This window comes from Centruroides sculpturatus, unplaced genomic scaffold, assembly GCF_000671375.1.
Source record: "Centruroides sculpturatus isolate CEXI.00-Female unplaced genomic scaffold, Cexi_2.0 scaffold1759, whole genome shotgun sequence".
Classification (NCBI taxonomy): domain Eukaryota; kingdom Metazoa; phylum Arthropoda; class Arachnida; order Scorpiones; family Buthidae; genus Centruroides; species Centruroides sculpturatus.
This window is the reverse complement of record NW_019386042.1, coordinates 97,617-118,129: the sequence shown is the minus strand read 5'-3', so window position 1 is coordinate 118,129 and position 20,513 is coordinate 97,617. Positions and strand designations below refer to the sequence as shown.

Sequence of the window (20,513 nt, the reverse complement as noted above, 5' to 3'; positions counted from 1 at the left end):
CTATAAACAGCTCTGTGAATACAATGTATAAAATGCAATTGTTTCTATGTTTATACGTATAAACAATTGTATTTTTCATCCCCTTTGATTAGAAAAACTGGCAATAGATGTGCAGAAATCATTAGATATAAGTTATTTTAAGAAAATAATGATAAATATTCGTATATTACAGAAGAAAACGTGTAAATCTATCGTATAAATTACGTGACTCAACAGGTAATGTTGTTTACGTGACTTCTCTATCAGTAAGAAACAAATTACATAACAAGCAACTATTAACCGGTTTACTCACCTTGAATACTGTTAAATATTACTGGAAAATTGTTGATAAATGCAGAAAACAATAAAAAACACACACACACACAAAGGAGATTAACGACAGATAAAGACCTAATGAATTTGTAATGTTAAAAAAAAGTGACACGCAAGAGAAAAAAGTAATAACTTTTTTTTTTTTTAAATTTCAATACAAGTAATAAATACAAGATTTATTGCTTTAACGACAAATTATTTATGTTGTGTGCTGTAAGTTTTAATCATATTTTTAATTTATTTAATTTAAAATATATGCTCTCCACCTTAATTTAATAGTAGCTCGCCCCTGTAAATCATACTTTTCCTTTAACAAGTGTCGTGCCGGTCATCTAGCTAACACCTTTCAGGGGAATATATTGGAATTTAAATAACGTGTCTACCGTTTGGTATTGAAAGGTCTTATACAATTAATCACGGTCCCCTGTATCTAAGAATTAAATCTGTATTCTCAACTTTCTAACTCCATTCTGGAGATTAAGGAAAAACAGGAGGACAGACGGAGCAAAATTTTGTTTAACCTGTTCAAAGTTTAATAACTCCTGTACTTTTCGTCGAAATTTTTTGAAATTTTTCAGGGATGTTTATGCATCAGGGGGATCGACACTGTTTAATTTTGTGGGTTATAGGTCATGGGGATGAAGAGATATAGAGGAAAGTCATATGTCATAACGCGAGTGGGATCGGACTTAATGAATATTTTACTCGTTATTATCATTTACAATTTTTTAAAAGTAATTATTCATTACACAAATTAACGAGAAACACAAGCATATCTCAATTAAAATATGAGAACAGATTGAAAGCATTTAAAATAATGACAATGGGGAATTAAGTTTATATAATATGAAAAATGATCATCATTAATCATTTTGGATAAGATGAGATGTGAATTAAAAGCTTTTAGCTAAGTTCCATAAATATAGAAACGTAAACATACAAATACAATTAATGAAATTACTTGAGAGATCATCGATCATTCCTACATCGATCAATCATCGATGTTTACTTATAATTTAACTTGGTATTTTATACACGACGAACCACACAAATTTATGCGAATAATTTAATATTTAAAAAGCACTTTTCAATATTACTCTAATAAGTTTTTACCTTTTTAATCGATAAAGAATCTGGAATTTAATTTTGAAAATTAACTAAAGATGCCATTTAATAATCACTGGCACGACTCTTGTTATCAGTAAATGTACGACGTACAGGGATAAGAAATTAGTATAATGGAAAACGTATGAACGTTAGCTTACTTGTTAGAAGACAATTGGCTCTAATACTTGCTCTATTTATTCTTAAACATTAAAAAATATAAGTAATTTCACAAGTATAATTTTACAGATTAATCAAGGATTCGGTTGTAGTTACATTATAATTAGAGTTGATGCATTTATTTGTTTTTCCGGCTAAAATATCACGAATTTGTAAGAGCATGTCGAATATACCGTAAAGACTTTGGAATATCTGAAATTGTATAAATTACATTTATATTATCAGATGAATTCTTATAATAATTATAATACGATTGCTATTAAATTATTTACCTTAACGGGGCATTCTTTCGACATTATAAAACAATCTCCACAATTCAGTCCAATTTCTTTCTCACGAAATTTCTTCATGAAATTCAACAACTGTAGAAATATATTCTCTATTATATATGTATATTCGTTTGTGTAATGATACTAAAGAATCTTACCTTTAATTTATCCTCTAAACGTCGAGAAGAAGCTCCTAATCTTCTGATTTCTTGGAATGAATCGTAAGCCTAGGCACAATATTGTTATTATATTATATAATATCAACAAATTATATTCATTAAATTCCGGGATTTACAACCTCCAAAAAATACACAGGAAAAGCTGTTAAGACACTAAGCCATTCTTTTATATTACTTTTTTATATAAAGGATCGTTTATTTTTATATCCGTTTATAATTAATATATAAATTAAAACTAATACTTACGGATGCTGCTAATCTTGAAATGGCAAATGCGTAAAGTGTCAAGCTTACACTTAATAAAATCGTAACAGCTGTGGTCATTGTGAAAACCTGAGTGTTAAGTATCCCGAATAAAGTAGAGTAGATGCAAGTTGATACGATCGCAACAATAGTACCATATATAAAGAAATGGTATTCACTTTCCTTCTCATTAAAATCATCTATAAAATCGCAAAGTTCTGCATGTTTGGCCATTAAATTATCAATTTCTTCTTTGGGACAATCAACTTTTGCAAACTGTAACACGTATGACAGCTCATCGAATCTTTTTTTGACAGCAAGAAACGTTAAGCATATAATTACTAACGTAACTAGACCTATTCCGCATTCGTATATTACGCATGTGTTGAGAAAAACACTGCAGATTACGCTACGCCAATAACCACTTACTTCTTCGATTTTCGTACCAAGGATTTTCGATATTGTAATTGTCATGATAATAGCTAAGATGAGAAATGCGCTACCCACACAAAGGTGGATTACTTTCTGATATTTCAATAGTTTTTCTCTTTCGTTTGAGTAACTCGACAGCTTTTGGTTAAGTATTATTTTGTGACTTCTTCCGGCTTTGTGAAGGACACCACAAAGAAATGCCACTGACAAAAGTAGGAATCTAACAAAAGGTACGCTCTGTGTTTCGGTCAAGCTGTGTGTGGCACCGCACCCGATTGTTTTATCTGTTGGAAAAAGCTGGATTGTTAAGAGAACGAAGTGCGCTATATAAATACCTTGCACGAATATAGTGTAAATTCGCATAGCCATAGTCTTGTTGTTGTGTGGTCTGCATTGACAAGGCTCGAAGAATAAGCCGCCAAATATGTAGGATAGAGACATAGAGGGTAAGAGGGAACAATATAAGCAGCCGTCTTCCATGGTTAATGGTATCGATTAATATTGTGTTTTATTATTGATGAAATGCACCTATTCTATTATACAACACAGAACGCTTTATGTAATGTATAATGATATTGGATTTTCAAAACGTATTAAATAAAAATAGTCTTTTATATAATTAGGATAGATAATTACATAATTAAAATAATTATTGTTATAACTTTATAATAGTATTTAGTATATACAGTAGGCTCTGTTAATCGATGTACTGGTACATGAAATTCATCGTTATGGAAAATGTTACACTTCCTTAAATCTATAATATAAATTGGGGTGTTAGGTTTCTGGAAATTAAACGATAAAATTATAAACTTTAATGGCATTTTATGGTGAAATTTTATGTTACATAAAAGAGAAAATTATGTGAAAAATGCTATTAATTTCAATAATGATATACAGAGTGTCGAGTGTTCGAGTTGATCAGGAACAATACAACCTCGAAGTATACGGAATTTATATACAATGGAAAATAGTAATAAGTAAAGGGAGTTAAATGATGTATTCATTTTATTTGCATAAACAGAAAAGGTTCTATACAATACGGAGATTGGCAATCGTATGTGGAAGGGTCTGGTAACCGTATAATTTCAAAACGAAATACATTGCAAGCCGATGTTATACCTACAATTTCAGTGTATGGTGTCTCATCATACACTTGATTTCACTTATCCGAATAAGAAATTTTCTGGTTGATTATCTGTACTTTGGCTTCAAGGTTGTAGTGTCTTGAACAATACGGAACCTCGAACTATCGTAACTCTATGCTAATTTTATGCTAAGTTTTCATAAAACAGAATCAAACTATATTCGTAGGAATTTATAATATGTATTTCAGCAGCAAGAAAATTAATGAGTACAACAAGTGTGACAATGCCGAAGGGCACCACATCCCAGCGTAATAGAATGACTTTCTGTAGAAAACTGACTCACTTTTAGGTATTAGACACTTGAAAAACACTCACCAAATTACCACTGTTCAATAGTTTTTCCGTTGGGCTATAAAATTTTAAAATAACAAATATTTTATAAGAATAATTGAGAAATGTACCAAATATTTATAAATTATTACGTTGATTACTATGAAAGTTACCGGTGGGTCACGATAGCCAAAAGTTATTTTGAGGTCCTGTGTTACTCAGGAACCATATATATAAAGTTCACTTTTATAACACAGGAACCATACATAAAAACAAACTAACATAATACACATACACTTATGCAAGACATCTAAAATAACATTTATTTGTTTTTATTAAAACCTTTACGGTTAAAACATAATTATTAATTAATGAATTAATGATTTAAATACTTCCAGCAGAGAAGTAAAAATATTCTGGCGCAATATTCTTTCACAAGAACGAATAAACTAATTTACATACAGTATTTTATATTATATTCTAAATATCACGTAGAGTACAATACAAGACGTCAATACAAAAAGTGAAGCCATTCAGGAACTTTTATTTATGTCCCTTGTCGTGAAGTTCGTGTAATATCATGGCAGCTGCTCTTTCGCCAATTATCATTGTCGGAAAATTTGTGTGTCCTGTAGGCATGGATGGTATAATAAAAGCATCCGCTACTCTAAGCCCTTTCACTCCTTTCACTCTGTAATGTATAATTAAGTTAATTATTTATATTTTGCATTGCTTTTAATTATAATTCGAACTGTGTAACAGTTTTAAAATTTTACATCTAACTAAATTTTGATCCTAAACACCGTGAGGCTTTAATTTCAGAATGGTACAGGATTTTTTAAAGGTACAAATATTCACATTTTTTGACAGAAGTTGTGTTTCCATGTCAGCCAAATCAAACCCAAAGGTTTGGATTTGGTTGGTTGCTTGATTTACATGATTAGAAAGGTGGGTTCATACAATTAGGGAGCGAGCCAATCTTTTCTTAATGGAAATGGTTATGCACGTCCCGACGAGGAGGACATAAATGAATTGGAATGCTAAATTCTAAAGAATGACTAGGATGTCTGCCAGTAATTACAATAGGGTAAAAATCATGGTTCTAAGGAAAAAACTTAAACATCAAAATTACTCAAATTTATATTAGAAATAAATAAAAATTACAATTAATTTTCAAGTACATCATTTTCAAAATAGACTTACTTGAGTGTTGGATCTACAACGGTGCTGGAATCGTCGTAAGCTCCCATTTTGTTTGTCCCAACGTAATGAAATATTGAAAATGGATACGCTTTAACCACGCAACCAAGATATTCGTCGCTGAATAATACGTAATGCTCGCAACCGGGGATTACAATTGGCAGAGGGTAAACGCCAAATTTTTTCATAGCTTTGGTTGTTCCCATTGCTAGACAATACTTCATACCTAAATATTTCGATATATAAAAAAATCAGAAATTCAATCAAAAATCACAACAAATATTCAGCAATAAGCATTCAAACTATTACCATTTGCCAATCGAACTGAATAAGACAAAGAAAGATCTATAAATATTCAAAAGGTTATCCTTTTGTTCGATTAAAGTTTACGTGTAACTTTATAGAAAAAGTTTTCAACCATTAATCTAATTGGTCTGCAATTTAAAATTGTAGACCTATACATTTTCACTGTCGTCGTCAGTCCGTTCGTCCGTCTGTCTTTCCTTAATCTCGTGAAAGGATTTCGATAGATGAAAGTCAATAACACTTATGGCCACCATAAGGGATGGAGGTCCTGATTAAATATATATGAACGTCCCATGAAAACTGGAATAAACGTTATTTTAATTCAAATATTTTCCCCTGAAAGATGTTAGATAACCGACACGACTTTGTTATTAAAGGAAAAGTATGATGTACAGGAGCAAGCCACTAATAATTTAAGGTGGAGAGCATATATTTTAAATTAAATAAATTATAAATATAATTAAACATTAGCGTGTGAAGATGTCACAGTAAATAATTGCTCGTTATATTTATAACTGTCTTTGATTTATTCTTTTCCTTCAACCATAACATTTAAGTCTTCGATTTGAGAATAAAAATAAAAATTTATCACTGGATCATCGTAAGGATTAGTGGATTTAAGAGTGACGATTCCTCTATCTTTTGGACGTGTTGGAAAAAGAAAACATGATATTGTATCCGTTGACGTAAACGGTTTATAGATTTTCCAAACCTAATGAAATTAATTAATTCGTTTTATTTTTAAAATTTAAAACATTGCATAAAGCTTTAATAAGTAAATTTACTTCATTTTTAATATTTTGAGCTCTCCTGAAATTTCGACCTTTATCCGATGCGGCTGATAATGTTATCCATAATAATTCAATATCGGGCCAACCGTGTTGTTTGTTATATTTAAAATTTACATATCCGATCGTTTCTATAGCTCCTGTACTTGTTAATGTACTTGTTAAAATTCAACAGTAGTTGATTCGTTTTTTGAAACCGTGTTTTCGTATTTATTTACTATTGAACACAAGACTGTGTTATTATTAAAACACTTGGCGTTTATCCACTTTATTCAGTTGAATAAAGTGGATAGTCAACTGAATAAAGTGGATAAACGCCAAGTGTTTTAATAATAACACAGTCTTGTGTTCAATAGTAAAAAAAAAGTAATTAAAAAAAAATTCAACAGTGTTATAGAGCGGTCGACTGTACGTAAGCTGTTATACAGGTCGACACGTCACATTACCTCTTCCTAAACAAATTTTACACAAATAAATACCCTCAATCAATCATCACAAAATTTCGTTTTTGTTTTATCATGGAAAAATTCCTATTGTTAAATTAATATATTGTTATACTTGCAAAGAGATCAGATGAGTATGAAGTAAGTATAACTATTCGACTCGAACACCATAATATAGAAAGGTATTCAACAATTATTGTTTCATGTAGAAAAAGAGGAATGAAAATGAACTTTTTTTATAAGTAATAAATAAAAAGAAACAAATTTAGTTCGTTGTACAACACTAAATTCCTATCGATAAATTTTGTAGATAACACAAGAACGTGCTAAAGATATTAATATAATATTAACTACTTAATTTCACATTTTTTCAAGGAAAAAGCAATATAAATTTAAACACAGGTTATCGTATTACATTAAGGAAATCCAGTAAAAAAACACGTATTTTGTAAGATATTAATTCTGAAAGATTAAAATATATAATAATAAATTAATTTATAATTTTAATAACAGGTTAATATTCATTAATCAATATCTTGTTAATTAATTTTTTTACGGTTTTAATAAATTTGCATAAATTATGTTAATTTATCAGCCAACATTGAATGATTTATGTGCTTCATTGCATATCGATCGTTTAATCAGAAAGTTACACCTTGTTTTAAGACGAATTTAACTGATAAAATATATTCGTTGGGGGTATATATATGTAATTTATATAAATTTAGGTTATTTTTTTGTTCTGCTTTTATATTATCTAAATTTTGGAAAGTAATAAAAGATTAAGTACAATGTACAGTACACCATTCAAAGTCCCTATATATCTGCACCTTTTGTCACCATGTAAACATCTAAGAAGGTATGGATAATGGTAATCTTTTCCTGAGATTTCGAATTGATAAGAATACTGGAATACATAAACTATGTCCTTCACGTATTTCCTCATTAATAAATTACAGTAGAACCTCCATTATCCGGACCTCCATTATCCGGATTTTCGATTATCCGGATTGTTCAAAATAAACAAAAATTTTACGAATTTGTTGATTTGCACTTGGCGAATTACGACACTGTTTATGTACGTGATGGAATGCATAACTTTTTTTGTTTCAACGACGTCTTATCCAGCACAGTGGTCGTAAACTCTTAAATATATTTTACGTAGTAATAAAAATATAACTTGACATACGTATTTATAAATAATTTATATTCAAATTACATCATTTCTATGACCAAGGGCGGCGTAAGGCATGGACGACGTGGGCCACCGCCTATGCCTCGCGGTCCGAAGGGCCTCGCGCCTCGAAGGTTTATGCATTACTTAAAAGCCGCGAACGCGACGAAAAAATTTTACTCGTCATAAAACGATAAATAGTTTGTCAAATTTTTATTCATAAAAATGCAGTTTCAACTGCTTTTTATTTTATAAAATCCGTCTTCTTGCGCCACCAGAGGGCCTTTTAAACAATAGGTAGTCTGTTAGCGTTGGTCAGTAGTAGTCCAAATTCAATACGAACGTTTGTTTCTTGAAAATTTGATCACGATTTAAATACAGTATTTACTTTTAATATTACCGATATGTCATCGAAAAGAAAACGTGTTGTATTATCATTAAAAGACAAATTAAAGTATTTGTTTCGATTATCCGGATTTTTCCTTATCCGGACTACCTTCATCCCCAATTAGTCCGGATAATCGAGGTTCTACTGTACATCCATGAACAAAAATGGTGACTTGATAAGGCTATAATCCGCATCAGCAACATCCAATTTAGAGTCACCAACACCCATAAATATCAATAGAATCACACAACTATGATCCTACACCATACACGTTTGACATTCGAGTGGTGAATTAATGTATGTATTACGTTTCGTCATCGAAAACAGACAGAATTATACGTCTATGAACATTACTATTCTTACCTTTCATTGCCTTTTTTACTAAATTACTGCATTAATGGTATACTTTAACACTACCATTGCTAAATTCTTATGTACAGTAGACCCCACCTATAACACTGTTGATAATTCCGTTTTATATGAATTTCATGCTGTACGAGTCACTTAGATTTTACAAATATGTGTGCCGGGCTGTGAACAGCTCACGTATTTGTAAAATCTAAGTAACTCGTACAACATGGAATTCATATAAAACGGAATTATTAACAGTGTTATAGAGGGTCTACTGTACGTAAAATAAAATAAAAATGAATAAACGTAAGAGAAGTAGAGCTCACCTATAATGTAGTCGTACTGATTAGGTAATTCTGCATAAGTAGAATAAATGGTAAAGAGCGAAATTACAAACGAAATGTGTAACATCGTGGTTACAGTCGAGTTGCAAAAATGATTATTAATTTTAAAATCAAGCATTAATAAATAATCACATTGTACAAAAATAAAATGTACATCGAAAATATCGAACTACATCATCTTTTATAAACGTAACATTAAACAATTTTCCTTATTAATTAATAGAAATATCACTTATTTTATTATTTATTTATAATATTCGTAGGAATAATACGAGTTTTATATTTTTATAAACATAGAAACATAAGCGATATGTTTAAAATTTTATTTTAATCTTAATTGTTTATTGTTCGTCACAATAAAAGTATTGTTACAGGTTTTATAAGGTTCATATGTTTATTATTATTATTAACATAAGATTTTATTAAATATCTATTAATATATTACTTAAAATTTATTTTATCCTTTATTTCTAAATAACAATTAAAGTTAATTAATATATTTAATATATTTTAAATTAATATTACAGTATCTAATTAATTGAGCATTGTTAGAAGATCGTAATCAAAATAGCAAGATCTTGTATAAATTATAAATTATTAAAAATATAAAATGTTTATATAAAATTTATTACACATGTTATGTTAAATATAAATTTTATTATTTCTTTTTTTGTATAAAGTAATTATTTATAAGACAAAATAAACACTTTGTCACTTTCCTTGCTTAAAAAAAAGTTGTGTGTCCTATACTCGTTTTGATTAAACACTAAAGAATTATTGTTCTCTATTTGTATATATCCAATTTAATTAATTAGGAAGAAAAATACACGAAATATTTATAGAAATAAAAATAAAATGTTTAGTTAAAAAACTAATAAATTTAAAGCTTAGAAATGTCAAAGACATTTTTAATTCCTAAGCCATTTTAAATGTGTTCTGTTATTTATAAATGTTGTTTACTTATATACGTATGTATTTTCCTTCAAATAATCGAATATTTTAATACATTCAGATAATTGGGTCATTTATAAAACTGATATAATTAAGTTATTGACCTTAAATTATAAACATAAAGTGTCTGTTGACATATTTGATACCGAACAATTCGAATTGGAACACTTTTCTTTTATAGGTAAGTTTTTCTTGTTTTATTATGTCACAAGGCATAAAGAGAGAGTCTTTTTCACCGACTGTACCGGAGAGGACACCAAGTAGACATAGAAGGAGTAGTTTCTGTCAGGACGAGGAGGTTACTGAATTACTAAAGGTGTTCTGTTTATTATTGCGTATGCATGCTGCTTTTAATGGCAAGGTGGAGGATTTTATAAAGCGACTCGACCATCTTACGGAATGGCTTAAGAATGTGGACGAGGCACTTGTTGACTTTGAGGTTAGATTAGTTAATATTAAAACCAGGATTGGTTCATGCGGATCGGTGTCGGTGAGTTCTTCTCTTATTGATAACATTAGTATGAAAGTGTCGAAAATGGAACGAGAGATAGATTACATGGACAATCAGAGGAGAATTAATAATATAGTAATACTGTACATGGTTTGGAGAAAGGAGATGGAGAATCGGCTAATGATACATTAGAGGCAGTTAAATCTTTTGCTATGAACAAGATGAATTTGCATCTGTTGCGATATGTTGAAGCTAGGCGAGTTGGTAAGAAATTTGGTGACAAGCCTAGAATAATAATTTGTCAGTTTGGGTCTCTTAATGATAAATTATCTTTTAAAAAAGCATTTTAATTTAAATGTATTTGTTAATGATGACTTTTCTCAACGATTAAGAGATATTAGGTATAAGTTAAGGATGTTTGGAAAACAGAAGAAATCTGAAGGTGCTCAGAAAATCCGTTTAACTTACGATAAAATATTTATTGATATAGCTGGCAGGAAATTTTTGAGACTAAATAATTTTAATTTCAATGAAGATTTAAATTTATTTATTTTGGGTGATTTTAATGCTCGGATGGGTGAGGGAAAAATTATTCCTGACTACATTGGTGATGGTTACGGTATTGATTTGGCTAAAAGAAGAAGAACATCTAAGGATGTTATCGTGAACAGCAGGGAGCAAAAGATGCTTCAATTTTGTGCAGATAAAAATTTATTAATATTAAATAGTAGAATGTCTGGCGATGAAGCTGATAAATATACATTTGTGTCTAGCATGGGTTCCTCGGTTATTGATTTCGGTTTAACAACTTTTTGTGCATGGGGTTGTGTTAAATCTTTTTCTGTAGATGATGATTATTGTTTTTCGGATCACTTTCCCATGGTATTATGTTTGAACAAACCTGTTCAATCTAAGATTATTAGATTGAGTATATGCATTCTTTGTTGACTTGTCCTCAGCTTTTGATACCGTAGATAGGAATTTATTGTGGAAAAAACTCTTGAAATATGGTATTAGCTTTAAATTTGTTTCCTTGTTTACTGAATTATATGAAAAGTCTAATGTGAAGATTAAATGGGGTCGTCTTTGTTCTAGGTCTTTTTTCAATGTTACTGGGATTAAACGGGGCTGTGTTTTAAGTCCTGTGTTGTTTAGTGTATATTTAAATGATTTAATTGAACAAATAACTAATTCTGACTATGAGGTGAACGGCATTAGCATTAAAATATTGGCTTATGCAGATGATATATTTTTACTTGCCGACTCAGTCAGAGGTTTACAAGAATTTATTAATATTTTGGATAAATATTTACTAGAAAATAATATGAGCTTGTATTTGGTTTGTCTCGTTGTACCCCAAGTTATCTGATTTTTATGGAGTGTTCGCTATTACTTTTGTCTTTTACAGTATTGAATAAGTGTTTGAACTGGACCTTCAGCACTATTGCATTGGATGAAAAACGATGGGGCAGAATGTGTTTGTGTTATGTGTTAAATAATAGGGACTGTCTGTGGTCTAAAAGTTTAAGGGAAATTTGTGTTAATAATGGCATTAATTTCGATGAATTACGAAATAATTATGAAAGTTGTTCTATTCTGAAATTAAATTACTTTGATAATTTTATTCTTGATTTGAATCGACGTATTAATGTAATGTTGACATTCACTGGTACAATATGTATTTATATTTAAAATAAAACAAGGAAAGCGGCGTTTCCACAGCTTTCATGGACAGCGTGTCACTGAGTAATTCCTAATTACGTATCATTTATAATAATGTATTTAACATTCGGATCATATAAAAGTCAGACGAGTGACACAATCAAAACGTGCGAAAACGATAAGTAATTAATTAAGATTTATTTATAACGAATAAAGTATGAAGTTAAAAGAAAACATTTAAAGTAAAAATAAAAGGAACGAATGAACAGAAGTAATCCATTCGAACAATTCTATGCATGTCTTAAATAATGATTTAATTCTCTGGCATTATAGGCCACGACACATCATCGAAAAAATTGTGATTTTTGATGTTTTCTTCTGTAAGACGTTCCCGAGGATTCTGAAATGGTCAACAATAATAATAGTTAATTGTCAGCTCGGGCCTGACAAAAAATTTTTATTAACAAATTTTTCGAGAGAAAATCATACAACAGATGATTAAACCTGCTTCCCACGGACTTACTTCCTTATTGTAGGTGACACACTGAAAGTGTCACCCGGAACCAACGAGTCAACATTTGACTATTGGTCCTAAAATACTAAAAATCTTAACCAAGTCATGGGAAAAACCCAGGAGGAGCCCCCTAATAAAAGGGAGGGACGATGACAACCGGGAGCAATCTTTTCTAAAGTGTGTGTATGTACCGACCCGCCGTTCCAGCCGTCATTGCTCGCCGCTTCCCGAGAAGACAAAAAGGGATTACTGTACTCTCCGAACTCAGTTGCCGAACTTTCACACCTACGTCGCATCGATACGTCTAAGACTTACGAGTATTTTAAGTATTTATCATCTCGCGAACTTACTGCGAGCTCTCTCTCTCTCTCTCTCTCGATCAGGGTCGAAATTGGTCTTTTTTAGCAATCGTGCTAAGCATGTATAATAAATTTTTGTAGCAATTGTGTTAAGCTTCTGAAATGTAAATAATCGGGTATTTTTTGTTAAATGTTAATCTGTAGAGTGTACTTCTTCCGGTAGTCTCCTTTTGCCTCCATTCCGAATCCGAAAGCCTACAAGTGCGACCGCTCGCTCAACGAAATTTGCGACCAACCAGGTTTCTGTGTCTGTCCGAAAAGACACGGTGGTGTCAGTCCTGACAAGGCATCAAAGAGGTGCCGACCCTGCGGTCACATAATTATACTTGTTGCAACTTCTCAATTCAATTACCATACTTTCGTCTTTGTAAACAATATCAAAGAAATTGCAACGAAACAAACAAGTAAGGTGTGATACGTCGTAACTTTTTAAATTTCTCATCAATGATTAGAATGTAATTAAGTCAGTTACTGAAAACCGGAATTCAATGTTCGATTAACGTAATTAACTAATAGTGAAGTGATTCAGTTAAAAATTTAAAATTACTTTAAAAATCATTTGTCTCATAAAACCAACGATTGCGGTTCACATTAATTATAAAACATGTAAGATTGTATGGCTTAAGGTAATATAAAACGTGTAATATATCAAAATTAATCAACACGATCTAAACAATTTTTCTCTCGTGAAATGTATAGTAGAAAAATCAGAAAATTAATTACATAAAATGCATCATAAACTTACTTTCTGTAACAAATCCTGGATTATTTGTTTGGCANATTAATATTAAAACATGTAAGATTGTATGGCTTAAGGTAATATAAAACGTGTAATATATCAAAATTAATCAACACGATCTAAACAATTTTTCTCTCGTGAAATGTATAGTAGAAAAATCAGAAAATTAATTACATAAAATGCATCATAAACTTACTTTCTGTAACAAATCCTGGATTATTTGTTTGGCATCCTCCGATAGTTCAAAAGGATACGTTAACTCCACTTCTTCAGCAACTGCAATGACATTTTTATATTAAACATCGTTAACTTTATTTCTTAACCATTTCTGAATTGTACTTACTTTGGAGTTTCTCGATTATCGGCAATGACTGGAAATCTTCAATGGTCATAATTTCTTCCAGGTAAATGTTCATTGGAGTTTTTCCAATCAAACTCTGGTATAATACAACTCCAAACGCCCACCAATCGCAGTAAGCGTCTGTAAACCGTACATTGATTTCACCAATAAAAGAAAGAAATAAAAAATCCATTAAATGTAAATAACATTTTTTACCATATTCCTTCCGTTGAACAATTTCTGGGCATAAATAGAACAGAGTGCCACAGAAGTCTTGTGGACGGCGTTCGAACTGAAAACAATAAGGTCGTCACGTCATAAGAAAAGCACAGTTGAAGAAAAGTAAGAGAGGTACTGTACAGTACTTACTGTGCACAGACCAAAGTCAATCAAATGTGCTCCATTTTTTTTATCTATTAAGATGTTGTTTGAGCTTATATCTCTGTGAATAATTCCTATGGAAGACAGTAAAATAATTTGTTAGATAGTGTATACGTAAGAAAATTTATACGTATAAATATATTTAGATAAATCACCTTTTTTGTGAATATAAATAATGGCCGAAGCAAGTTGTGCACCGATCGTCTTAGCTTGGGTTTCCGATAATATTCCGTTTATTTCCAAGAAGTCGGTCAAATTCTCTCCACTCACATAATCACAGACGAAACAGTGACTGAAAAACACGAGTAGTTTATTACCCGAAACACATAAGATGTTACAAATTAGTAATATCAAAAAACATAAAGCTTACCTAATATCAGTTTCGAAGAGACCAATAAAACTGACAATGTGAGGATGACTGGATACGCGGCTCCAAGCAGTTCCTTCTTTGAGAATATCTAATTTCTGTAAATAAAAAAGTATAATTAATATATACGAAATATGAAATTAATATAGACCAATAAAACTGACAATGTGAGGATGATTAGATACACGGCGCCAAGCAGTTCCTTCTTTGAGAATATCGAATTCCTGTAAATAAAAAAGTATNTCTTTGAGAATATCTAATTTCTGTAAATAAAAAAGTATAATTAATATATACGAAATATGAAATTAATATATTCTGTATTAGTTTTTTATAGAATATTTTTGAAAAGTATTAACAACAACATTATTATATAAATGAACTGTGTTTTTTCAGTCATGTGTACACACTTCAAAGATAAAATAAAGTAGTACATTCTTGGATTCTACCAATGTCGTTACAGACATTGTATCGTTTGTAGATAGAAAGATTATGGAAAACAATGTATACCTGCTTTAGGAAAAACCGTCGTTTCTTGATGGCTTTGACAGCGATTGCTTTGTCGGAACTTTTACACCGACCCACATACACTGTGCCAAAAGATCCTTCACCAATTTCTTGAAATTTGTACTTGTCTTTAGTGTTGTTTAGACGTTCAAGTCCAGATTGAAAATCCTCCAATTCGCACTTCTACGATTATAAAATATTTTGGTTCAAAGTTCGTTAATTGAAAAACAGAGAAAACAAAGAAACTCGAGTGTTACCGGTGAATCGGAAGTTTCTCCTTTTACGCAACAACAGCGCAACAGTTTACAAAATACACTTTTGAAAAAGTGTTTAAATCCTCCTATCTTTAAATCTCTCTTAGGTTTGTTCACCTCAAATGATGAATCTCCTTTGTAAGCGGAGAAACACTCATTGGCGGGCAAGTCATAGAAACTCTACGGAAAATCAAAATAATAATATTTGTTACTCTTAATGCATATTTCAAAATCGAGTAAAGACTTGTTAATTGACTTTTAATAAAAAATTCATCGATGATATTGAAATAACTTACATTATTAATCCAATAATTCTGATTTTGCTGACCGTCGGGTTCAGCGCCATCACGTCTATTATAACTAAATTGATGAAATTTTAAATAAATATGAAAGAAATGTCATTCGTAATCATTACTTTTGATTAAATTTACCTTTCTCTCATCATTTTTTCACTAGAAATTCGCAAACGAATACTTTCCAAATAACGCTTTATTTCGCTTCAACAATTGAAACAATTGGAAATTGTTACATCGACAACATTCTTGAAAAAATGACATTAAAATTAATGTTTTTCTGATTTAATGAAATTTTGTGCGTGAGAAAAAGTTAAAATCTAATAAGGAGTTTCTTAACTTACAATCTCTTATAATATTTTATTGAAAATTTTTTATATAAAAAATATAAAACAATTTATTATAAATTGTCGAAAAAGTTAATTTTCTGGGTATAAATAAGTTTTATAAGATAAGAATAACGATGTAGATCTTTGTCAGGCCCCACCCTTTTCGAGATATGACACACGACATTTCTATCACTTCACACCCTCTTTAACTAATAAAATTGAATAGCATCAATCTCGTAGTACCAAATTTCTCTGCAAAACTATAGACATTTTCGATAAACGCACAGGAATCGTTTCCATGAAAGTGAACCAACCAATTTGTGCTATTTCACACATACAAAATAAACCTGAAGTTTTCCGATTTATCGACGATTAAAGGTCTCCTTAGTCCAAAAATGTATACAAAATTTCGGGATTTGCCGGTTCTTTACCCTTGTCCATTATTATTTTTTTCTTCAGTTATATGTGACCAGAAGGAACATAAAAATATTTGAAAAGAATACGTGTCTTTACAGCGAACAAACTTTTATTTTTCCGGACGAAACAAACACTAACGTCTTTGTATTTATTATAATCTTGAGAAATGGCTCTGTTATATATAAAAGAAGCGCTTCAGTGTCCCAGTGGATTAAACCATCGAGTTTGTGGTTTGCGCCTCACCAATGAATTAGCGACGTGGAAGTTTTCGAATTTTCTACACTTGTCTCGCACCCAAATAAAGACCAATTTTCTGCAGAAAAAGTCCTCCTTTAAGACATTCCCCTCGATGTTTATCGATGGTGGGTATGAATAAATCAAATCTGTCATAACCTTTCGACAGACTTTGAAACACTGACGACCATGTGGGTCAGTAAATGACTCCTTTTATAAATACTTTAATTAACGTATAATATAAAATAAAACACAACAATTAGCTTTATATGTGTTACCGCTAAAGCTCGAAATCCGTTAATGTGCGCATTACCTAGCTAATCTGCAGATTAACTAGAGTGATCCGTTAAAGCTGCGAAAATTATTCCATTTCTCAAATTACNACGGCTCAATGAGTTTTTCACAGCCTCGTACAGTCAACACATCACACCTTTAAATTATTTGATAATCTCGAGACGATTCTTTCTTCTTGGAAACTTTTATTTGCTTTACATCTTCAATTACGGAATCATACTTTGGTTTGTTATTAAAACACTACGTATTATATTTTAAATCTTCGCTAAAGCGGTTTGCGAAGTATCTTTTCTTGATTTTACTCACGAATTCGGTGTTTGCTTGCATTCTAGGATTTAAATTTATCTACGTAAAAAGGAGTGGGGAAAGGAAATGAAAGAAACAAACTTTTGAACTTTAACGATACGGAACCGTTAATGTGCAGATAACCTAGATACTCTACAAATTACCTAGGTAATTTGAGAAATTGAACAATTTTCGCAGCTTTAACGGATCACCCTAGTTAACCTACAAATTAGCTAGGTAATGTACACATTAACGGATTTCGAGCTTTAGCGGTAACATATGCATTTATACGTTTCATTTCATTTCCTAGTGTAAAATAGCTTCCACTAGAAAGTGAAGTGAAACACTTAAAAATAATATGCAACGTAGTTACTCTTAGAACGAATAGATGTTAATTTCAACTTAATCCTTTTGGTTATTGCACGATTTGCAAATTATACCGTTAATGTAATACAGAAAATTCAAAAGATAATTAAAAAATACGAGTAAGCCTTCACTGCATACAAAGTAAGTTTGAGACGTTGTGGGTTGTTTAGTGTATAAACTAAGCAGTACACGAAAGGAAAACAATAATTATATTGGTGAAACGAGGAGAAAGTTAGGTACGAGACCGAAGGAACACGTGACGTCAATTAGATTAGATTATAGACAGTTCCCTTAGTTTTTGTATTGCACGGGACAAGGTTGTACGATAAGTAAAGAGAAGGTTACGAGATATTGTGAAAACTCTACATAAAAAAAAGCATTTTTAGGAACATACTAAAATATTACAACAGTTAAATTCGATTAATTTAAATAAAAGTATGGAGGTAAATGTCATTTGGCAAAGTCTACTACATAAGTATTGATATAAGAAAGTGCAGTCATAAAACGTTCTTCTTAACGTCTTCGGGATTGTCATCTCCAGTTGATAACAGTTAAGTATTCAAAATTGTACGAATTTTTCTCGACATTTTTATACGACGATGTATTTTTTATTTAATTTTTTTAATTCTTTGCCTTATTTTTATTCTATTTTTCATGTTCTTAAAGTCTTTAAAACAAGTAAGTTTCTACTAAACGTTTCGAAGAACGTATTATGATGTTACTGTGATATGTTTAAGTAAAAATTCGACTTCTATAATTAAATATTTATTATATTTTTTACCCTGTCGTTTTAAAATAAAAATTTCTTTTACCAATTGAACTCTTGATTAAAACTGACTTGATTATAACACCATCTCGAGTTTACCGTTTGATAAAAATAATTTAATTACATCTTTATATTTCTGTATTTAAATAATTCATGTTGGGGATCATTGTTTCGTATTACATTTCGCTTATAGTAAGCAGGAATTAATATGGCAAATATATTGAAGATATTGTCGAAAATTTCTTTTACCTAAAAATAATTACTATTATTTTTAGATGAAAGAAGGTTTTGTAGAAGAAAAGATACGTATACTAAACCTTTAATTTCAGGTTGAGATTACTTTATAAATAATGGTAATTAAGAGGAAATTATAGCATTAATACTACATGGTGAAGAGAAAAGAGAATCTTAGACTAAATGAGATGTGTTTAAATGATACCAAGTAGTAATAGGATATAAAACTTCTTATTGTAATTTTAAATGCGTAATATTCAATCAGGACCTATAGAACTTCCTACTTATTTCATAAATACGAATCGAATTTTTAATTTATTTTATATTCCTGAATAAATAAATTAATACGAAATTCGTTTTCAAAATTAATATTGTGTAAATATTTGATGCTAATTATAAGAAAGGACATTTTGTTTTTATAGCACGACATAATTAAAATTTATTAGAAATCGATGGGGTTTTAATTTACAGAAGTGCTATTGTTGACACATTAAATCGATTTATACGTCATTACTGTCGAACTGGAATAGAAACTGAAGCCATTGTGTAGTTGCAGTAACACGCATCAGAACTGTTAGAATCATTAGAAGCGCATCTAAATTCAATGCTTAAGCTTCTACAAAAAGATAAGACAGAAAAGAATGTGGAAGGTGAGTACGAGACATTTTGAATTGATAAAACCTTCATAATAACTTAAAAATTGTAAAATTATTTCGCTAGAAATTGAAGCTATATCTTATATTTATGGAAAAGATAGCCTTAAAATATACTAAATTATTATATTTCGAATAACAACGATCATCTCTAACATTACTAATTTATAATCTACTAGCTGTTACCCGCAACTTCGTCCGCGGAGGTTTTGCAAGCAAACCCCATTTACATTATATATTTCAATAACCGTAGTAATTGTCATATAACACCTACCGCTGAAAAGAATTGCCAAAATTGCCAAAAATCAAACGAACTATCTTTAATTTGATCAATTTTCTGGAACGTTTACAATCGTTCTATAATCGAACCAATATGCAATAACAAATTTGAATTTAAAACGAATCGAGCATTTTTAAAATCGAAATAGATAAAAACATTTATAACAATGTTTGAAATGTTATCAATTTAATACACCTAAGTACTCAATGAAGACTAAACGTAGTTGAAAACAAAAATCGTATCTAAAATAGTACAGTAGAAGCCGTTTTTCCGGTTAAGACTTAATGCTCTACCTCTCCCCCCGCGGGGAAATTTTGAAAAACCCCTTCTTAATGTGAATTGCCATGGCGTACCTTAACTGTGTACCAAATTTCACCTCTTTAGGTTAAGCGGTTTGCTCTGGGCGATGATGAATCTCAGTGAGTCAATCAGTCAGTCAGGACAAGCAATTTTATATATTTAGATAAAACAGAAAGTAATTGTAAATGTATACATTGTTATAGTCAACAGTTGCGCATTCGTATAGGGTGAAAGAGGTCCTGACACCATTCAAATTCAGAGAAAACTAGTTAATATTTTAAAAATTCTTTTTTCTGATTAATATTTATTTGTTCTATTTATTTATATTGTGGCTTGTCTTCTATTTTCATATTACTTATGAATTAGTGGTCACTTATGGTTGGTATTTTATTGTATTCGCATTAAATAC

General features: G+C 30.5%; 2 protein-coding genes across 2 annotated transcripts; both read right to left on the bottom strand.

The window, feature by feature from the left end:
- Window positions 1-4,616: 4,616 nt before the first annotated feature.
- LOC111613287 (oxygen-dependent choline dehydrogenase-like) lies at window positions 4,617-5,784 on the bottom strand. Its single transcript, XM_023354636.1, has 3 exons — window positions 5,647-5,784; window positions 5,341-5,563; window positions 4,617-4,828 (listed from the first exon to the last, which is right to left on the bottom strand). The coding sequence occupies exons 2-3, from the start codon at window positions 5,559-5,561 to the stop codon at window positions 4,681-4,683; spliced, it is 369 nt and encodes a 122-aa protein (XP_023210404.1). The 5' UTR covers window positions 5,562-5,563; window positions 5,647-5,784; the 3' UTR covers window positions 4,617-4,680.
- Window positions 5,785-12,233: 6,449 nt separating this feature from the next.
- On the bottom strand, window positions 12,234-19,863 carry LOC111613286 (RAC serine/threonine-protein kinase-like). The gene is made up of 12 exons (XM_023354635.1): window positions 19,799-19,863; window positions 16,085-16,194; window positions 15,950-16,013; window positions 15,657-15,833; window positions 15,403-15,582; window positions 14,899-14,993; window positions 14,684-14,820; window positions 14,517-14,602; window positions 14,364-14,439; window positions 14,151-14,288; window positions 14,004-14,083; window positions 12,234-12,595 (listed from the first exon to the last, which is right to left on the bottom strand). The coding sequence occupies exons 2-12, from the start codon at window positions 16,096-16,098 to the stop codon at window positions 12,509-12,511; spliced, it is 1,134 nt and encodes a 377-aa protein (XP_023210403.1). The 5' UTR covers window positions 16,099-16,194; window positions 19,799-19,863; the 3' UTR covers window positions 12,234-12,508.
- Between the last annotated feature and the right edge of the window lie 650 nt (window positions 19,864-20,513).

Excerpts from the sequence above, each read along its gene's own strand:
- LOC111613287 (XM_023354636.1), bottom strand. The coding sequence starts at position 5,561 with ATGAAGTATTGTCTAGCAATGGGAACAACCAAAGCTATGAAAAAATTT. Across the intron at positions 4,829-5,340 it reads GTTGTAGATCCAACACTCAA|AGTGAAAGGAGTGAAAGGGC; the intron begins GTAAGTCTATTT and ends TATACATTACAG.
- LOC111613286 (XM_023354635.1), bottom strand. Across the intron at positions 15,834-15,949 it reads AGAATTATTGGATTAATAAT|AGTTTCTATGACTTGCCCGC; the intron begins GTAAGTTATTTC and ends GATTTTCCGTAG. Across the intron at positions 14,603-14,683 it reads TATTTATATTCACAAAAAAG|GAATTATTCACAGAGATATA; the intron begins GTGATTTATCTA and ends TGTCTTCCATAG.